Source organism: Anser brachyrhynchus (genome assembly GCF_964034855.1).
Source record: "Anser brachyrhynchus genome assembly, chromosome: 4".
Classification (NCBI taxonomy): domain Eukaryota; kingdom Metazoa; phylum Chordata; class Aves; order Anseriformes; family Anatidae; genus Anser; species Anser brachyrhynchus.
In genome coordinates this window covers 15,831,150-15,844,200 of record NC_137698.1, presented here as the reverse complement: position 1 = coordinate 15,844,200, position 13,051 = coordinate 15,831,150, and the positions used below count along the sequence as shown (strand labels likewise).

The window sequence follows — 13,051 nt, the reverse complement described above, 5'->3', positions numbered from 1 at the left end:
GCTTCAGTAAATCACCTATGTAGTACCATGCAGCATCAGTGAAGTCAGGAAAATACTGTTAATATAGTAACAAATACAGAATTAGGAGAGAAGCAGTGATAATTATTTAGATAATTGTTTACATAATTACTTGCACTATATGATCTCTATAAAGGCCCCTTCCAACCCAAACCATTCTATGATTATATGATAAACTTGTCTGTAACAATTCATGCTTAAATACCTTGTATATCCCTCTTGTCATCAATGGCAGCTGTAACTTCAAGGTGCAGAAACTTCAGACACAATGGGATTATTAAAGCTGTCTGTGAATGTGTATTGCAGTTTGTGTGTAACTGTTTTGTTTCTTGCCTTTGTAGGACACCTGTGGGTAGAGGAAGAGCTTGGCTTCGCCTGGCTCTAATGCAGAAGAAGCTTTCAGAATACATGAAAGCCTTGATTAACAGAAAGGATCTTCTCAGGTGAGTGGTGAACTCTCTCTCAGATTAGATAAGGTTCCCTTCTGCCCTATTGTAAGGTGGTTTTTTTTTAAGATCTTTTACACCCAAAAGGTAAGGGTGTGTGTACTCTTCCTGATGTGATAGTACTGTTTGTGAAATGTAGAGCTTCCTTTGAAGGAATAAAAATGCTTAATATTCTTTCTTTAGTCAGGAGCTGCCATTTTGCCACCCTTATTGTCTCAAGTGCCTGTCTGTTAGAATAAACAAAAATTTTGTTTCCAAAGAGGTGACTTGGGTGAAATATTTGTATAGGTGGGATGCAGCATTCTCGTTTGTGAGATCTTGGCCCTGGACTTGTTTCTGACCTTGTCACTTCATCAGCATCTGACTCAGAACAAGTCATTTCGCTTCTCTCTGTCTACTTCCCCATTCATAAAACAGCAGTTAGTTTTTAGGCTAATTGCAAGTCCACAGATTTGAACTGCTATGATTACGTTAAGTAGTAGGATTTAATAAATATGTTAATGTTTCTTTACTTAAGCAAGTAGGGTTTTTTTGTTGTTGTCGTCTGTCCATGCAAATCCATAGCTGACTTGGGGCTGGAAAGGAGAACTTCCTATTGTCCACTGGAAAGTGTGGTGGTGTCTTATGTTAGAGAAGTATTTAATGGAGCAGTAAAAGTATGCTATTTGTAAAACTCTAATATTAAGCCTCAGTCTTGAATCTTCACTGTGCTCTGATATTGCTCAACTTTCATGCTTACTTTGAATCACCTTCTAACAGCTGAGAGCCCAGATCTCCTACTTACTGGGTCTTTGCCTCACCCCAAGATGTACTGTGCTGGCAGATATTTGGTCAGAGCATCAGTTTATTAATAGGACTACACTTCTGTGTAGTTTATGTTATTGCCTGTTTTTTATTAAGCCTGAGCTTGTGTTTTATTATTGTGTGAAATACCAGAAAAGCCATTCTAGTTGACCTTGTTCTGGTCGAATTTTAAAAGATGCAACACTTGTTTTCTCCTGTTGTCCATCCTGCAGTGAATTTTACGAGCCTAATGCACTAATGATGGAAGAAGAAGGTGCGATCATTGCTGGCCTGCTAGTAGGTTTGAATGTCATTGATGCAAATTTCTGCATGAAAGGAGAAGACCTGGATTCACAGGTACTGGGTGTTCCATTAATATTTTTTCTGCTCATTTAAATTGGACCAATTTTCTGTTGTAGAGGACTTTGTTTATCTGAGATTCAAATCTTTTTCTATGAGTAATTTAAGACTCATACAAGCTTGCTACCGTTACAGTGTTCATCGGTTAACTGGCAGCACTGAGATCAGAGATTCAAGATTTTGGTTTTCTCTTTGTTATGCTTTCATGCGGTCTGCATTTGGATTGCTGTGGTGTGAAATGTAGAAGAAGATAAAGGAGAATGCTGGGATGGACTTTCCCAAAAAGGGGGGGAGAAGTGAACTGATCTTGTAATTCACTCATGCCATATGACTAGATCAATGTAGCCATTAAACAAAAGAGAAAAGGCCCACGAGCACTTACGTTACAGCTTGCATAAGTAATGTATGTATAGTTCTAGTGATGATAATGTTTGTCCTTATCTGCTAAGACTTGCTTGCTAACTTGCTGTTTCTGCTAGCATATTCTTGCTTGAACGAGGACATGTTTTCCTTCATTTTGGCTAGATTACTGGTATAACGAATCTGTTATAATACAACATGTGCTGATGTTCCAACTGAACCACCCTGAACTTCCATAGCTATGAACAGTGTTTCTTAAGAGAAGCATTTAATGTAAAATGCAATTTTTTTCCCTAGGTTGGAGTTATTGATTTCTCAATGTATTTGAAAGATGGGAACAGCACAAAAGGCAGTGAAGGGTAAGCACACGCATGAGAGTCCTGCTTGTCATCTCCTGATAACTTTTCGAGTTTTCAGGATAAATTGTCGAGTTATCCCTTGATGACTTTTCAAGTATTTCAAGTTGCCCTGCAAGCTGTTAATTTTTTCACTAAAACATTTCTTAAAGTGAATTGCTCTTCTGTGAAAAAACAATGTATAAATAAGACACTGGAAGTATTGGGAGGTGGCAGGGGAAGGGAAGGTGTCCCAGGAATTCTGTGTGTTCTTTATTAACTGGCAATTTAAGATGATGAAAATACCTTAAAAGTGACCCTTTGCTGAGTTAGGTCTGCCGTTCTTGAAAACCTTTTCGGTAAGCAGCTTAGTAGCCTTTACCAGTCGTGCAGCTAGCAGGATAGCAGTTGATTTTTGGCACCATACCATCCCTAAATAAATTCTCCACTTGGAACTGATCATAAGTGTAATAGTTCTGAATACCTGTGCCAGTGTACACAAATGTAGCTATGCAACTTTCAGAGCAAGATCTTGAAAAGTAGTGTGGGCACACTGACACACAGATCCAGTCTTGTGGTTTTCTGAGACTTTTGAGACTCTTTCTTCATATTTAAGAGGTTCTGCCATTTTGAATTCAAGTACGTGTTTAATTATTGTACCTCAGGGTCCGGTGTTTTGATTGCCTTTATTTTATCTGTAGTTTCATTTCTAGATCTCTCCTTTAGTTAGGATTTCCTGCTGGAAATGCATGCAAAAAGCACATTTGTTGATGGTTTTCCTTGAATGAATTTTGGTGAGATAACTCTTGTCCAATATACAAGTAGCGCAAAGTCGTTTTTTAATTCAAAATTTTATACTCACTAAAACGTTTTCTGCCTTAATCCTTCCGTTTCTTGTGTCACAAAATGCCTGAATGTTGTCCAGTTGAACATATAACAGTTGGCCGCATTTCATCTTAGACCTTTAATGGTGTCTCTTAGGTCTATTAATACAAATATTGAGGTTTAGGATCAAAGAGAAACTGTGCTATTTCCTCTTCAGCTTGTCTTTCTGTTCTGACTTGGAATTGGCTCCTCTCTGTCTCGTCATCTTTTGGCTTGGCGGAGAAGGCCTTCTGGTCTGCTTGGGGCCTCCACAAACATGCCGCACAGTCATTGGCTTTAGATATGAAAGGGCTATGCTCTGGCTGAGCTGAATGATTTTTTTTTTCCAGAGATGGTCAAATAACTGCTATTTTGGACCAGAAGAACTATGTAGAAGAACTCAACAGACACTTAAGGTAATACATGATGTATTTATTCTTTATTATATAGCACAATAGAAATGAGACTACTAAAAAAGAAGGAATTAATGTAGGCTTTTTTCTTTTCACCAGTGCTACAGTGAACAACCTACAGGCAAAAGTGGATGCTTTAGAAAAATCCAACACTAAACTGACAGAGGAGGTAAGTGTAATAGGGAAGCATCTGATGCTTTGGCCTTATGGAATTAAGCGTAGAAACGGTTAGGAAGGATTTATTTTCAGAGTTGTGGTGTAAGTGATGATGTCGGTTTAATAATGGAACTGGAATAACTGAGCTGCCAAGGAATTACACTGACTGTTGCTGCTAACTAAATATGATGTAGAAAACAGCTAAATCTTTGTTAAAAATCCAAACCTAATTGAATCCGCTTTTTCCTTCTGAAGTCTTATGAATACTTTCTGATTTTTGCCAAGTGTCTTAGAGTAAATTGTACAATGGATATGGTTTCAAATACCATACAGCTGACATGTCTTGAGACATCAAGATGGTATGAAAAACTTTATAAACTTCTGTTTATTTTTGACAGATGCAGAAGTTTACTACTATGTTAAGATACTATTTGAAATATAGCAATAACTTTTCCTCTAGCCTGTCATGATTTGTAAGAAGTCAAGTCCTTCTGGATAAAACGTTGTTCAGTCTGAGCATGGAAGGTGGTTGGCACACGAGTTGTAGGTGTAATCTGTGTCTTGAAATTGGTTTTGCAGTTTATTAATAATGGAATATATGTAATAAAATCGTCATAGGTCAATTCCCCTGACAAACGGGTGAAAGTAATTCTCATCTTAAAGGTTTTACAGTGTCTCTGTCAGCATGTCACTTAGCTCAGCGGAATGACTTTGGTTAGGACATCCCAGTGCCCTGGCAGTACAAATATGAAATAGAAATTCTTTCTTGCTTGTTCATCCTCATCAGAGGTCTGTGTGTCTGATTCTTGAACACCTTCTCTAATGGATGATGCCAAATGATGAGAAGCTTTAGTAGTGGAAGTTAGTGTATCCAGTCTCAGTTAGAGTTAGAATTAACTTTCACAGTTAAAAATGACTAACTTTTAATCCTCTTTAATTTTGAAAAGGTGGTCTACAGTACGCTTCAGTTCTTAGTGCTAATATAATATATGGCTTTTGATTTATTACCTGCAGTGTATGAATGCTGTGTCCATTAAGCATGGTACCCATGAAATTAATTACAATAATGACTCAAGTATATGTTGAGTTTTAGTACCTTGCTTGTCTCTTAGTGAAGTCTCTCTTGGAATGTAACTGATCTTTTCTTGCGTGCAAGACTTACAGAAGTTACAATTTACCAAGCCAGAAGGAGTTTTCTGAAGTTGTTTTGGACTTTGACCACACACTCAGAGTAGTCTGTTAGTCTGCAGGGATGTTTTTATGGGGAATTATTCTGAGGCAATGTCTCGTCTTGTAAGGGTGGTGTGTGCTGCTGACCCTCAGTTTCCAGTTAAGTCTTCCTCCTGTAATGAGGAGCACTTTTAGTAGCACTTCTCCTGCCCAAATGCTTAAATGCTCAGAGCATCTGAAGTGCATGTTTAAATCTTGCACTTCAGATGCTCTGAGTAGCAATGTATCCAAACTAGCAAAGCTATAGCAAATCCACACAAGTACTACTTCTCTGGTTGTTTATTTCCATTGCTAAAGTTCTGTTTTTTTTAAAGCTATTTTTTTATGTTCACTTTTTTATTTTTTTGTTAATGCCTGTCAAAGGAAGAGGAATAGAGTGAGGATTTACATTGAATTGTGCTAACCATGGGTTATGTAGAGTCTAGCAGGTAGTAACCCTTAGAACTGAATAACTTTACTGAAAGACATGAACAGAAATGGTTTGGAAAGTCTGTTTTAGTTACCAGTGTGACAGACTTCCACTGTTAGCTAACCGATACTCTTTCAGATGGTCTGTCTTCATGACAGGGGTTAAACTGTCTTTTGTCACGTCAACTATTTGTTTTTCTCACTTGGAATATGAACAAATTAATACAGGAAATCTATCTAGAGGGGAAAAAAACCTGCCAAGTGTGTGTTTGATATATTTACTGTTGTTCTGTTTTGTTCACAGCTTGCTGTTGCAAACAACAGGATTATTACACTGCAGGAAGAGATGGAGCGGGTTAAAGAAGAAAGTTCTTACATCTTGGAGTCCAATCGTAAGGTTGGTGTGTGTAGATGATTCTGGAACCCTTTGGGCAGTTCCAGCCCAAATTTGATGCAGAGTAGGTGTTTTGAAGAGACTTAATTTCCTTATGTATCTCACAGAAATCTGTAATAAGTAAAGGTAACTCCAGGTGGGCCTTCTGCAGAGGGTAACAGATGGACCCTGGCCACAGTAAATCCTGCCTGGCAGTAGCTGATGAAACAGTGAGCATGTGCAGAGCTGAAAGCTAACACAGCATGCTCGTGGCTTGATGGGTGGAGGTGTCAGAAGGGACAGGAAGAAGGATGATTTAATTAAGGGGTGGCAAAAAAAAATTTGAAAGTAGGAGTTCTGCTTTTTTGGCCTGAAACGCTACCCTTTTCAGAAATAAAGGGGCAGGAAAGGATGTTGAAATACTCTATCATCTTTTCTTTGATTTGTTTAAAGTACTCGTAACTCTGACAGAATCTGTTAGGGGTTTTAAACCCCATCAGATATTTGTCTGAGACTTTGTAACCATACGTAGTAGATCGTCTAAGATCTGAAAATAGTGTCCATTTTATTCATATTCATTGAATTGCACTGAGCAACTTGGGGAAATGGGGAAATAGTCGCTTCACGTAAGCTGCATGCTGCATTAACTGAGTAGAGCTGCTGAGTTTTGATACTTGCAGAATTTGTTTTCAAAGTGGGAAAAGCAAATGATCACCAAATGTGAGGATTACTGGTGTATATAATGACAAGTTAATTGGGTTTCTTCCTTAGGTCACTAAAGACAGAACTGCAGATGGACATGCACTGACTGAGGCACGAAAACAGTTAAAGGAAGAGACTCAGCTGCGGCTGGTAAGGACAGCGTAAGGTTGAAGCTCACTACAAATGGCTTTTTCACATAATTACTCCATACTAGATGATCACTTTTCAACATGTTTGGTCAGGGGCTTACTGTCATTTCTGCCTGCCTACCTCACCCTGATCTGAGACAGTCTTGTCAGAATTAATGTTAATTTTGTGACTATTTATCAGTTCAAGGTCTCTTTCTTAAAATGAGCAGTGCAGTTGCTTTTCTAGGTCTAACACATCCCCCTTGCAGGTAAGGGTATTGCCACTATCTGAACTGTTACTCAGTACCTTGTGTTCAGCTGGTGCAAAATAAAATGCCCGAGCAGAACCTTTTAAGGAAATTGTCTGCCAGCTTTTTCACTAGTCCCCTCCATCAGAAGGATGGACTCAGGTAGTGCTTTCTGACTCTTTGCTAGTAATGCTGGTTACGTTGCTTTAATATTGGATTGAAATAGCATATTTGTTGTCCTTAATTGTTTTTGATGTGTCAGATCTGTAACTGTGATGCTGTGGCAATGCAGCACACTTCGGAGTTGTGACTCCATTGCCAAGACCACCAGTGAAGGGTGGTTACTTCATTGATGGTGAAGAAAGCTGGCGAGTAGTGCTGACTGAGCTGTGTATTTCAGGATGTGGAAAAGGAGCTGGAGGTCCAGATTGGGATGAGACAGGAAATGGAGTTAGCCATGAAGATGCTGGAGAAAGATGTCTGCGAGAAGCAAGATGCTCTGGTGGCACTCAGACAGCAACTGGATGATCTCAGGGCCCTAAAGCATGAACTATCTTTCAAGCTGCAGGTAGGAAAATAATTAAATCAAATGTAATGAATTCCAGGTAAAAGTTTTTTTAGGGCCTTTGTTTCCACACCCCACCTTGTTTTAAAAGTACTGGGTGTGGAAGGGTGACAGGCAGTATACCATACTTCTGTCTTGCTCCCGTTTAAACCTTCTCCCTACCTGTATATTGTTTTTCTACATTTGTTTCTGTTTGCTGCTTTCATTAGGGCTGGCATTCTTCAGGTTAAAGTTGATTTGTGCAAAAAACTTCAAGGAAAATATTTCTATAATGACGTATGCACTGATAGTCTTTTTGCCTTTTTTAAATTTATAAACCAAGTGAAGATTGAAAAAATAAAAAATGTCTTAAGTGAAAGGAACATTTCCCTGTGTAGGTTACCTTCACAAGTGTCTGGTAGAGTACTTTATCTGTGGTTGGTAAGGATGGGATTTTCCCCAGCGTAGCAAAGTGCACACACTGTAGTTATGATTTGGGGGAGGGTATCTTAGTAGTGGGCCACTCTTCAGTTGAGCATGTTTTTCAGGTGTTTGCATGGTTGATCTATGTTCAGTAGTTCCGTGCTGGTTTCTTTCCTTGCAGGGTAGAAAACAGATTTTTAGCTTTACCAGTTCTCTGGGATGATCTCCCTTTATGCCTTGTTTTACTTTTTTGTCAGTGCAGATACTCACTTCTAGAGCCCACAGGCTTTTTTTCTCCAGGGTCAAGCCAAGAATTTAAACAGCAGGAATCATGAGGTTTGGTTCAGACTGCTTTCCAGCCTGTGGATGTGCTCTGTAATCCCAGTGATGTTTATTCAGTTTAGTAAAGAGGATGTGAGCTGCTGAGGGGCAAGACAGAAAGCTGTAGTGTTTTAAGCGATTGACCATGTTGGGAATTAAAGGAAAATGCTGTTTGTTGTGAAGATAGACTGGCAGTGATTTGGAAATGTGTGTGTTTCAGTGGGGAAAGCATCTTCTGGCTTTTGTGCTGTAAAAACTAAACCATGACAGCTTCTGTTCCAATACGATCTCATATTTGAAAGTATATGGTATCTTTACATACATTACTGCATAATGGCAAAGAGCAGCACATAATGCTCAGAAGTAAACAATAAAATAAATTTTAGAATAGCAAAGTGTTGCTTTTGTGCTCCTTGAGCCAATCATTCCATGCACAGCAGTTGAGTGATCTTAGCAGCTGCTGCATCACTACATATACTACATATTATACAGACAGCAGAACTGATTATGGTATTGCCTTTCTGTGGGGTCCCCAGATATAGCCTGCACCTGTAGGGCAAGGTGCTTGGCCTTACGATATTGACCTGGCATTTGCTTTTTGAGCACCTTCTGTCTGTTTGGGTTCTGCCTCTTTCACTTCAGTTGTCACATGATATGTCCTGGCTTATTTTGGTTTTACCCATACTTACAGAAAGCATGTTGCTATTTTTTCCAGAGTTCAGATATGGGAGTGAAACAGAAGAGTGAATTAAACAGCCGTTTGGAAGAAAAAACAAATCAGATGGCTGCTACCATTAAACAGCTTGAACAAAGGTAAAAAATGAAACTTTTACAATTATTATAATTGTATTCATTATAGTGACAGTGTCAAACTGAAATGAATGAAGTAGGTGAGTCCAAATGCAGTGCTTAGTCACCTCTAAATAGCTCTACATGAAGCGAGTAGGATTCAGTCTCAGTGATAATTTTGAGATACTGTTAGGAGAAGTGTTTTGCATATTTTTTAGGAGGGCTTCCATTAAAAAATATACTGCTAGAACAGTAATAAACATAGCAGCTTTGTTTATCTATGTCAGCTGCATATTTGTATGTTACGCAGTCAGTTACCATCTCTGATAGCACTGATACATCTGATAGCACAGTCGCGCAGTTAAAGAAGTGTTTGACTTTTGGTAACTATTGCCATGGGAGCAGGGAGAACAAACATACAACAGAGACCAGTTTTACAGATGCTTGGTTATTCCAGATCTCTCTGGTACTGTTTTGAAGAAAAAAAAACAAAACACACCACCAAATTTGAACCATTCTCCTTATGAACTGACAAATGCTCTGATTCTTATACTTTCTGAGAAAAAAAAGCTTGAAAAAAATCTCACGTGAAAGTACATCAAGGAAGATGATAGGGCAGCCTGATCATCACTAAAGGTTGATAGAGAGAGCCTGTAGGAATGACATCCATCTAGTCTAGGACAAGCTCCAACCTCATGGCTGTGTTGCTTCCATGTTATTAAACCTCATGTAATTAAGAGGGCCTCTTAATTACCCAGTGAAGCTGGGTTGATATGGCAAGGAGCAGTGCTCCTTTTCCCCTTTTTTCTTGTTTGGCCAAAGGTTCAGAAGTTCGATCTCTGTGAATTGATTTGACTGCTAGCTCTGAGCAAAACCGGGGGAAACCGTAGGTCATGGCAAGATGTATTGTATGAGACTTATTTAATAAATAGTTCATTGCACTAAATTAATGTTCTTATTTTTTGGGTTTATGACTCTTAATGACATAGGTCAGTTTGCTTGTAGAAAAATTGTATTTTAAAATGTATTATATCTTCTCAGCTAATTGACTTGCTCTTTTTCTCTTGCTGTTCTTATTTTTTTCCATTTCCTCCTCATCCTCATTCTGACTTACTTATACAGTGAAAAGGATTTGGTGAAACAGGCAAAAACCTTAAATAGTGCAGCAAACAAACTGATCCAGAAGCATCATTAAACGTTTTTATGTCTGGTCACCTCACAGCTCTGACATCAGAACTCATTTATGAGGGAAGAACTTGAGAATTGCTAAAAATCAACTGTTAAATTGTTAATTGTCATCTGAAGTTGATTTGGAATTTGCTGAGTTTTTAAAATCAGTGAGTTTTTCTTCAGAGATTTAGTCGGATATAAAAATCCCCAACTTTGCCATTTAAACTGTGTTAAAAGTACCAATGAGTTGGCCAATAAACACACCAGAAAAGCGTAAGGAATGTGGCTCTGTACATCCCGGTGATGCATGCCGTATACAGCAGCACAAGTCTTCAACATGTATGGATACTAGGCGTGTTGGCCAAGCCAATATTGCATTGGCCAGCTCTGGAAAGTCAACTAGTTTTCTGTGTTTCCCTTTTTGTGAAGTAGAGGAGAAAATGCATCCCTGGAAGTTGTTGAAAGTAGTTGTGTGCGTACCCCAAGCCGTTTACCCATTCATTTCTGTTCCGTGGGTTCAGCCCCAAGTCAAGGACAGATGGGCGCGACTCGATAGCTCATCGCGGCGAAGACCAGCCCTCTTGTAACCAAGACTGCTTGCAACGATTTTGCCTTAGTGACTTGGTGGGAGGGTAGGGACTTATCCTTATTCCTTTAAACTTCATGTGTCCAGAATTAGTAGCTAGGTGTCTTAGAGTAACATGATAGAGTGGTAAGTTCAGTGAAAACCTCCTTATCTCTGCATTGCCTTCTACCTCTGCCATGAATCCCTCTAGACATACCTTGCTGTTCTTCCTGACTGAAGGAACCTGAGGAGAGGTGTTTTTTGATAGGTCTCTCCTCTCCCTAGAAAGGGAAGTTACATGTTTTACAAAAAAAAAAATAAAAATAAATCTGATCTTTATACTCTAGTGTTTGAAACAAACAAAATAAAAAGAAAAACATGCAGTGGTGGGGAGTGGAAATGGTAATTTGATACTTGACCACTCCTTGTCTGAGTAGTTAGTGGTTTAAAAGGAAGAGTTGCCTTTTACTGTTACACTTCTTTCATTTGCTTCTAAGTTTCTGTTGCTCAATACAAACATGGAATTTGCTAGTGAAAGAACAGCTAAAGCTTGGAAACATCTCCGGATAGGAAAAATAATTGTCATTGTAACATCCTAGTGCAAAACTGTAAGCAACTGTACCTTGGACTATTATAAATTAATATCCTCTTCCCCGTGGCCAAAGAAGTTCAATATGCTGGCCCTTTACAGCCTTTACCTTATAAGTGCTCCTAGAGATGTTTTTCTCTCAAGAAAATGATATTTGAGAGGTTTGAGTCAAATAAGGCTTTTTTTGCTCTGGTGAGATGGTTGTAAAAATTCTTTGGTGCCAGTTCCCCCTTTGTGCTGTTGGATAGCGCTCCGTGGGGCAGCAGGAGGCAGATGTGACTGAAACACAACTGGGAAAAAATACCTATTGACTCTCGCTAGGTACATTTAAAAATCCGTGAGGCTCAGCCTAGTCCTCCTATGCACAAGCGTGTACCACTGCTTAGCTTGTTCAATGGACTCCTGCACACAAGCAGACGTGGAGACCAGGTCTCAATCTTTAAGCGATGTCCAAGTCTCATGCTTGAAAGTATAAACTTAACCTTCAGTAATCTTTTACTAGAAATACATTTTAACTACCTGTGGGGGGGGGGCAAAAAAAATGGTGAAAGCTTTCATCAAGGTGTATCCGAGTAGCGAGTTAGAACTATTAACGCCCCTGCCTCTCCTCAAATTTCTTCTGTAGGAATAGGGGATTGGGCTGGTTTTGTTTGCTGTCACAACAATGTTAAAATCAGACAGTTACGCATCTGGCAATTTCTGATGTCAGGCCCAAAGCAGAGATGCTTTGGTGTGCTAATGCCTGGGTACTTGAGTCAGTGTGACAGTCTGTGGAAGAAACCAGGAAAATGCACTAATTCTAAATATAGTAGCTAACCTATGTTGCAAGTTCCAGTTACGTGCATAAAGCTGAGATGTAACATACATTAAAATCAAATTTGACTTAAAATTCTGTGTACTTGAGGTTTGCTTTGAATCTGGATAAAAGTGATGTTTTATGTTTTTCATCTAATGGCTGTAAACTGTAGTAATAGAATAAAAAAAATTGAAAATCAGCGCTTCTGCCTGGTTCACCTACATTTTGCTTTTCTTTAAAACATTCCCCTCCTTCCCATTGCTTTTACCATCCCTTTTTTTGGCTTTACCTTTTCACTGGGTTTTTTTAATTTGTTGTTTAAACTTGGTCTTCCTCCCCACCATGGCTTTTGTTTTTTATCACAAGTTCATGTGGCTCAAATCCAGATTGCGACAGGCAGAGAAGGACCGTCAGTTGGCCCAGCAGGACAACCGTCTCTTCAAGCAGGAGTTTGGGGACAAAATCAACAGCCTCCAGCTAGAAGTGGAAGAGCTCTCCAGGCAGCGGTGAAGAGATCCTTTTCTAATTTATTTTCTGGGTTGTTCTTACTGTGTCTAGACAAAAGCAGGCAGGGCAGTTCTAAAAGGAGGAAGGGGCTGCAGGCGGAGGGACGAGGTGTTTTTGATTCTAGGTGATATTAACAGTGGGGAAGTGAAATGCTTTGTGAGACAGCAAGGCTTTTAACATGGGTATCTTTAAAGTGTCGAAAATGTGATTGGAAGGAAATGCAAAAAAAACTGAGGGGTCAGCAGAACTCACAAGCAAAAGCACAAATCTTTGTGGTGATGAAATATCAGAAACAGGCTGCAGAACATCTCTTGGGTGGAAATGAACTGTCAGGATATTCTTTTTGAATACAGAAATTTCCATGGATGCTTTCTGCACTTTGGGCATCTGCCCAGAACCACCTCTTTTGGGAACTGGCAGTGCTAGTGAGGGTAGGAGGATGGAGATCACTGCAAAGTACAAAACGTGTTTGGGAAGCTTGGTTGATCCTTGATGTGCACCAAGATCCTGTTGCAGGTTAGCC

The 13,051-nt window shown here is 39.3% G+C and overlaps 1 protein-coding gene across 8 annotated transcripts in view; it reads left to right on the top strand.

The window, feature by feature from the left end:
* RUFY3 (RUN and FYVE domain containing 3) overlaps window positions 1-13,051 on the top strand; it is a 55,856-nt gene that overhangs the window by 32,713 nt on the left and 10,092 nt on the right. For 4 of the 8 annotated variants that reach the window (XM_080589210.1, XM_080589215.1, XM_080589211.1 and 1 more), the window contains 10 exons: window positions 360-461; window positions 1,481-1,604; window positions 2,265-2,326; window positions 3,517-3,582; window positions 3,679-3,748; window positions 5,678-5,770; window positions 6,518-6,598; window positions 7,225-7,392; window positions 8,828-8,925; window positions 12,408-12,527. In XM_080589210.1, the coding sequence (XP_080445336.1) occupies window positions 360-461; window positions 1,481-1,604; window positions 2,265-2,326; window positions 3,517-3,582; window positions 3,679-3,748; window positions 5,678-5,770; window positions 6,518-6,598; window positions 7,225-7,392; window positions 8,828-8,925; window positions 12,408-12,527 (984 nt within the window). Of the gene's footprint in view, window positions 1-359; window positions 462-1,480; window positions 1,605-2,264; window positions 2,327-3,516; window positions 3,583-3,678; window positions 3,749-5,677; window positions 5,771-6,517; window positions 6,599-7,224; window positions 7,393-8,827; window positions 8,926-10,023; window positions 12,218-12,387; window positions 12,528-13,051 lie in introns of those variants that run through there. The other 4 variants (XM_080589214.1, XM_080589216.1, XM_080589217.1 and 1 more) reach the window with 2 other exon arrangements.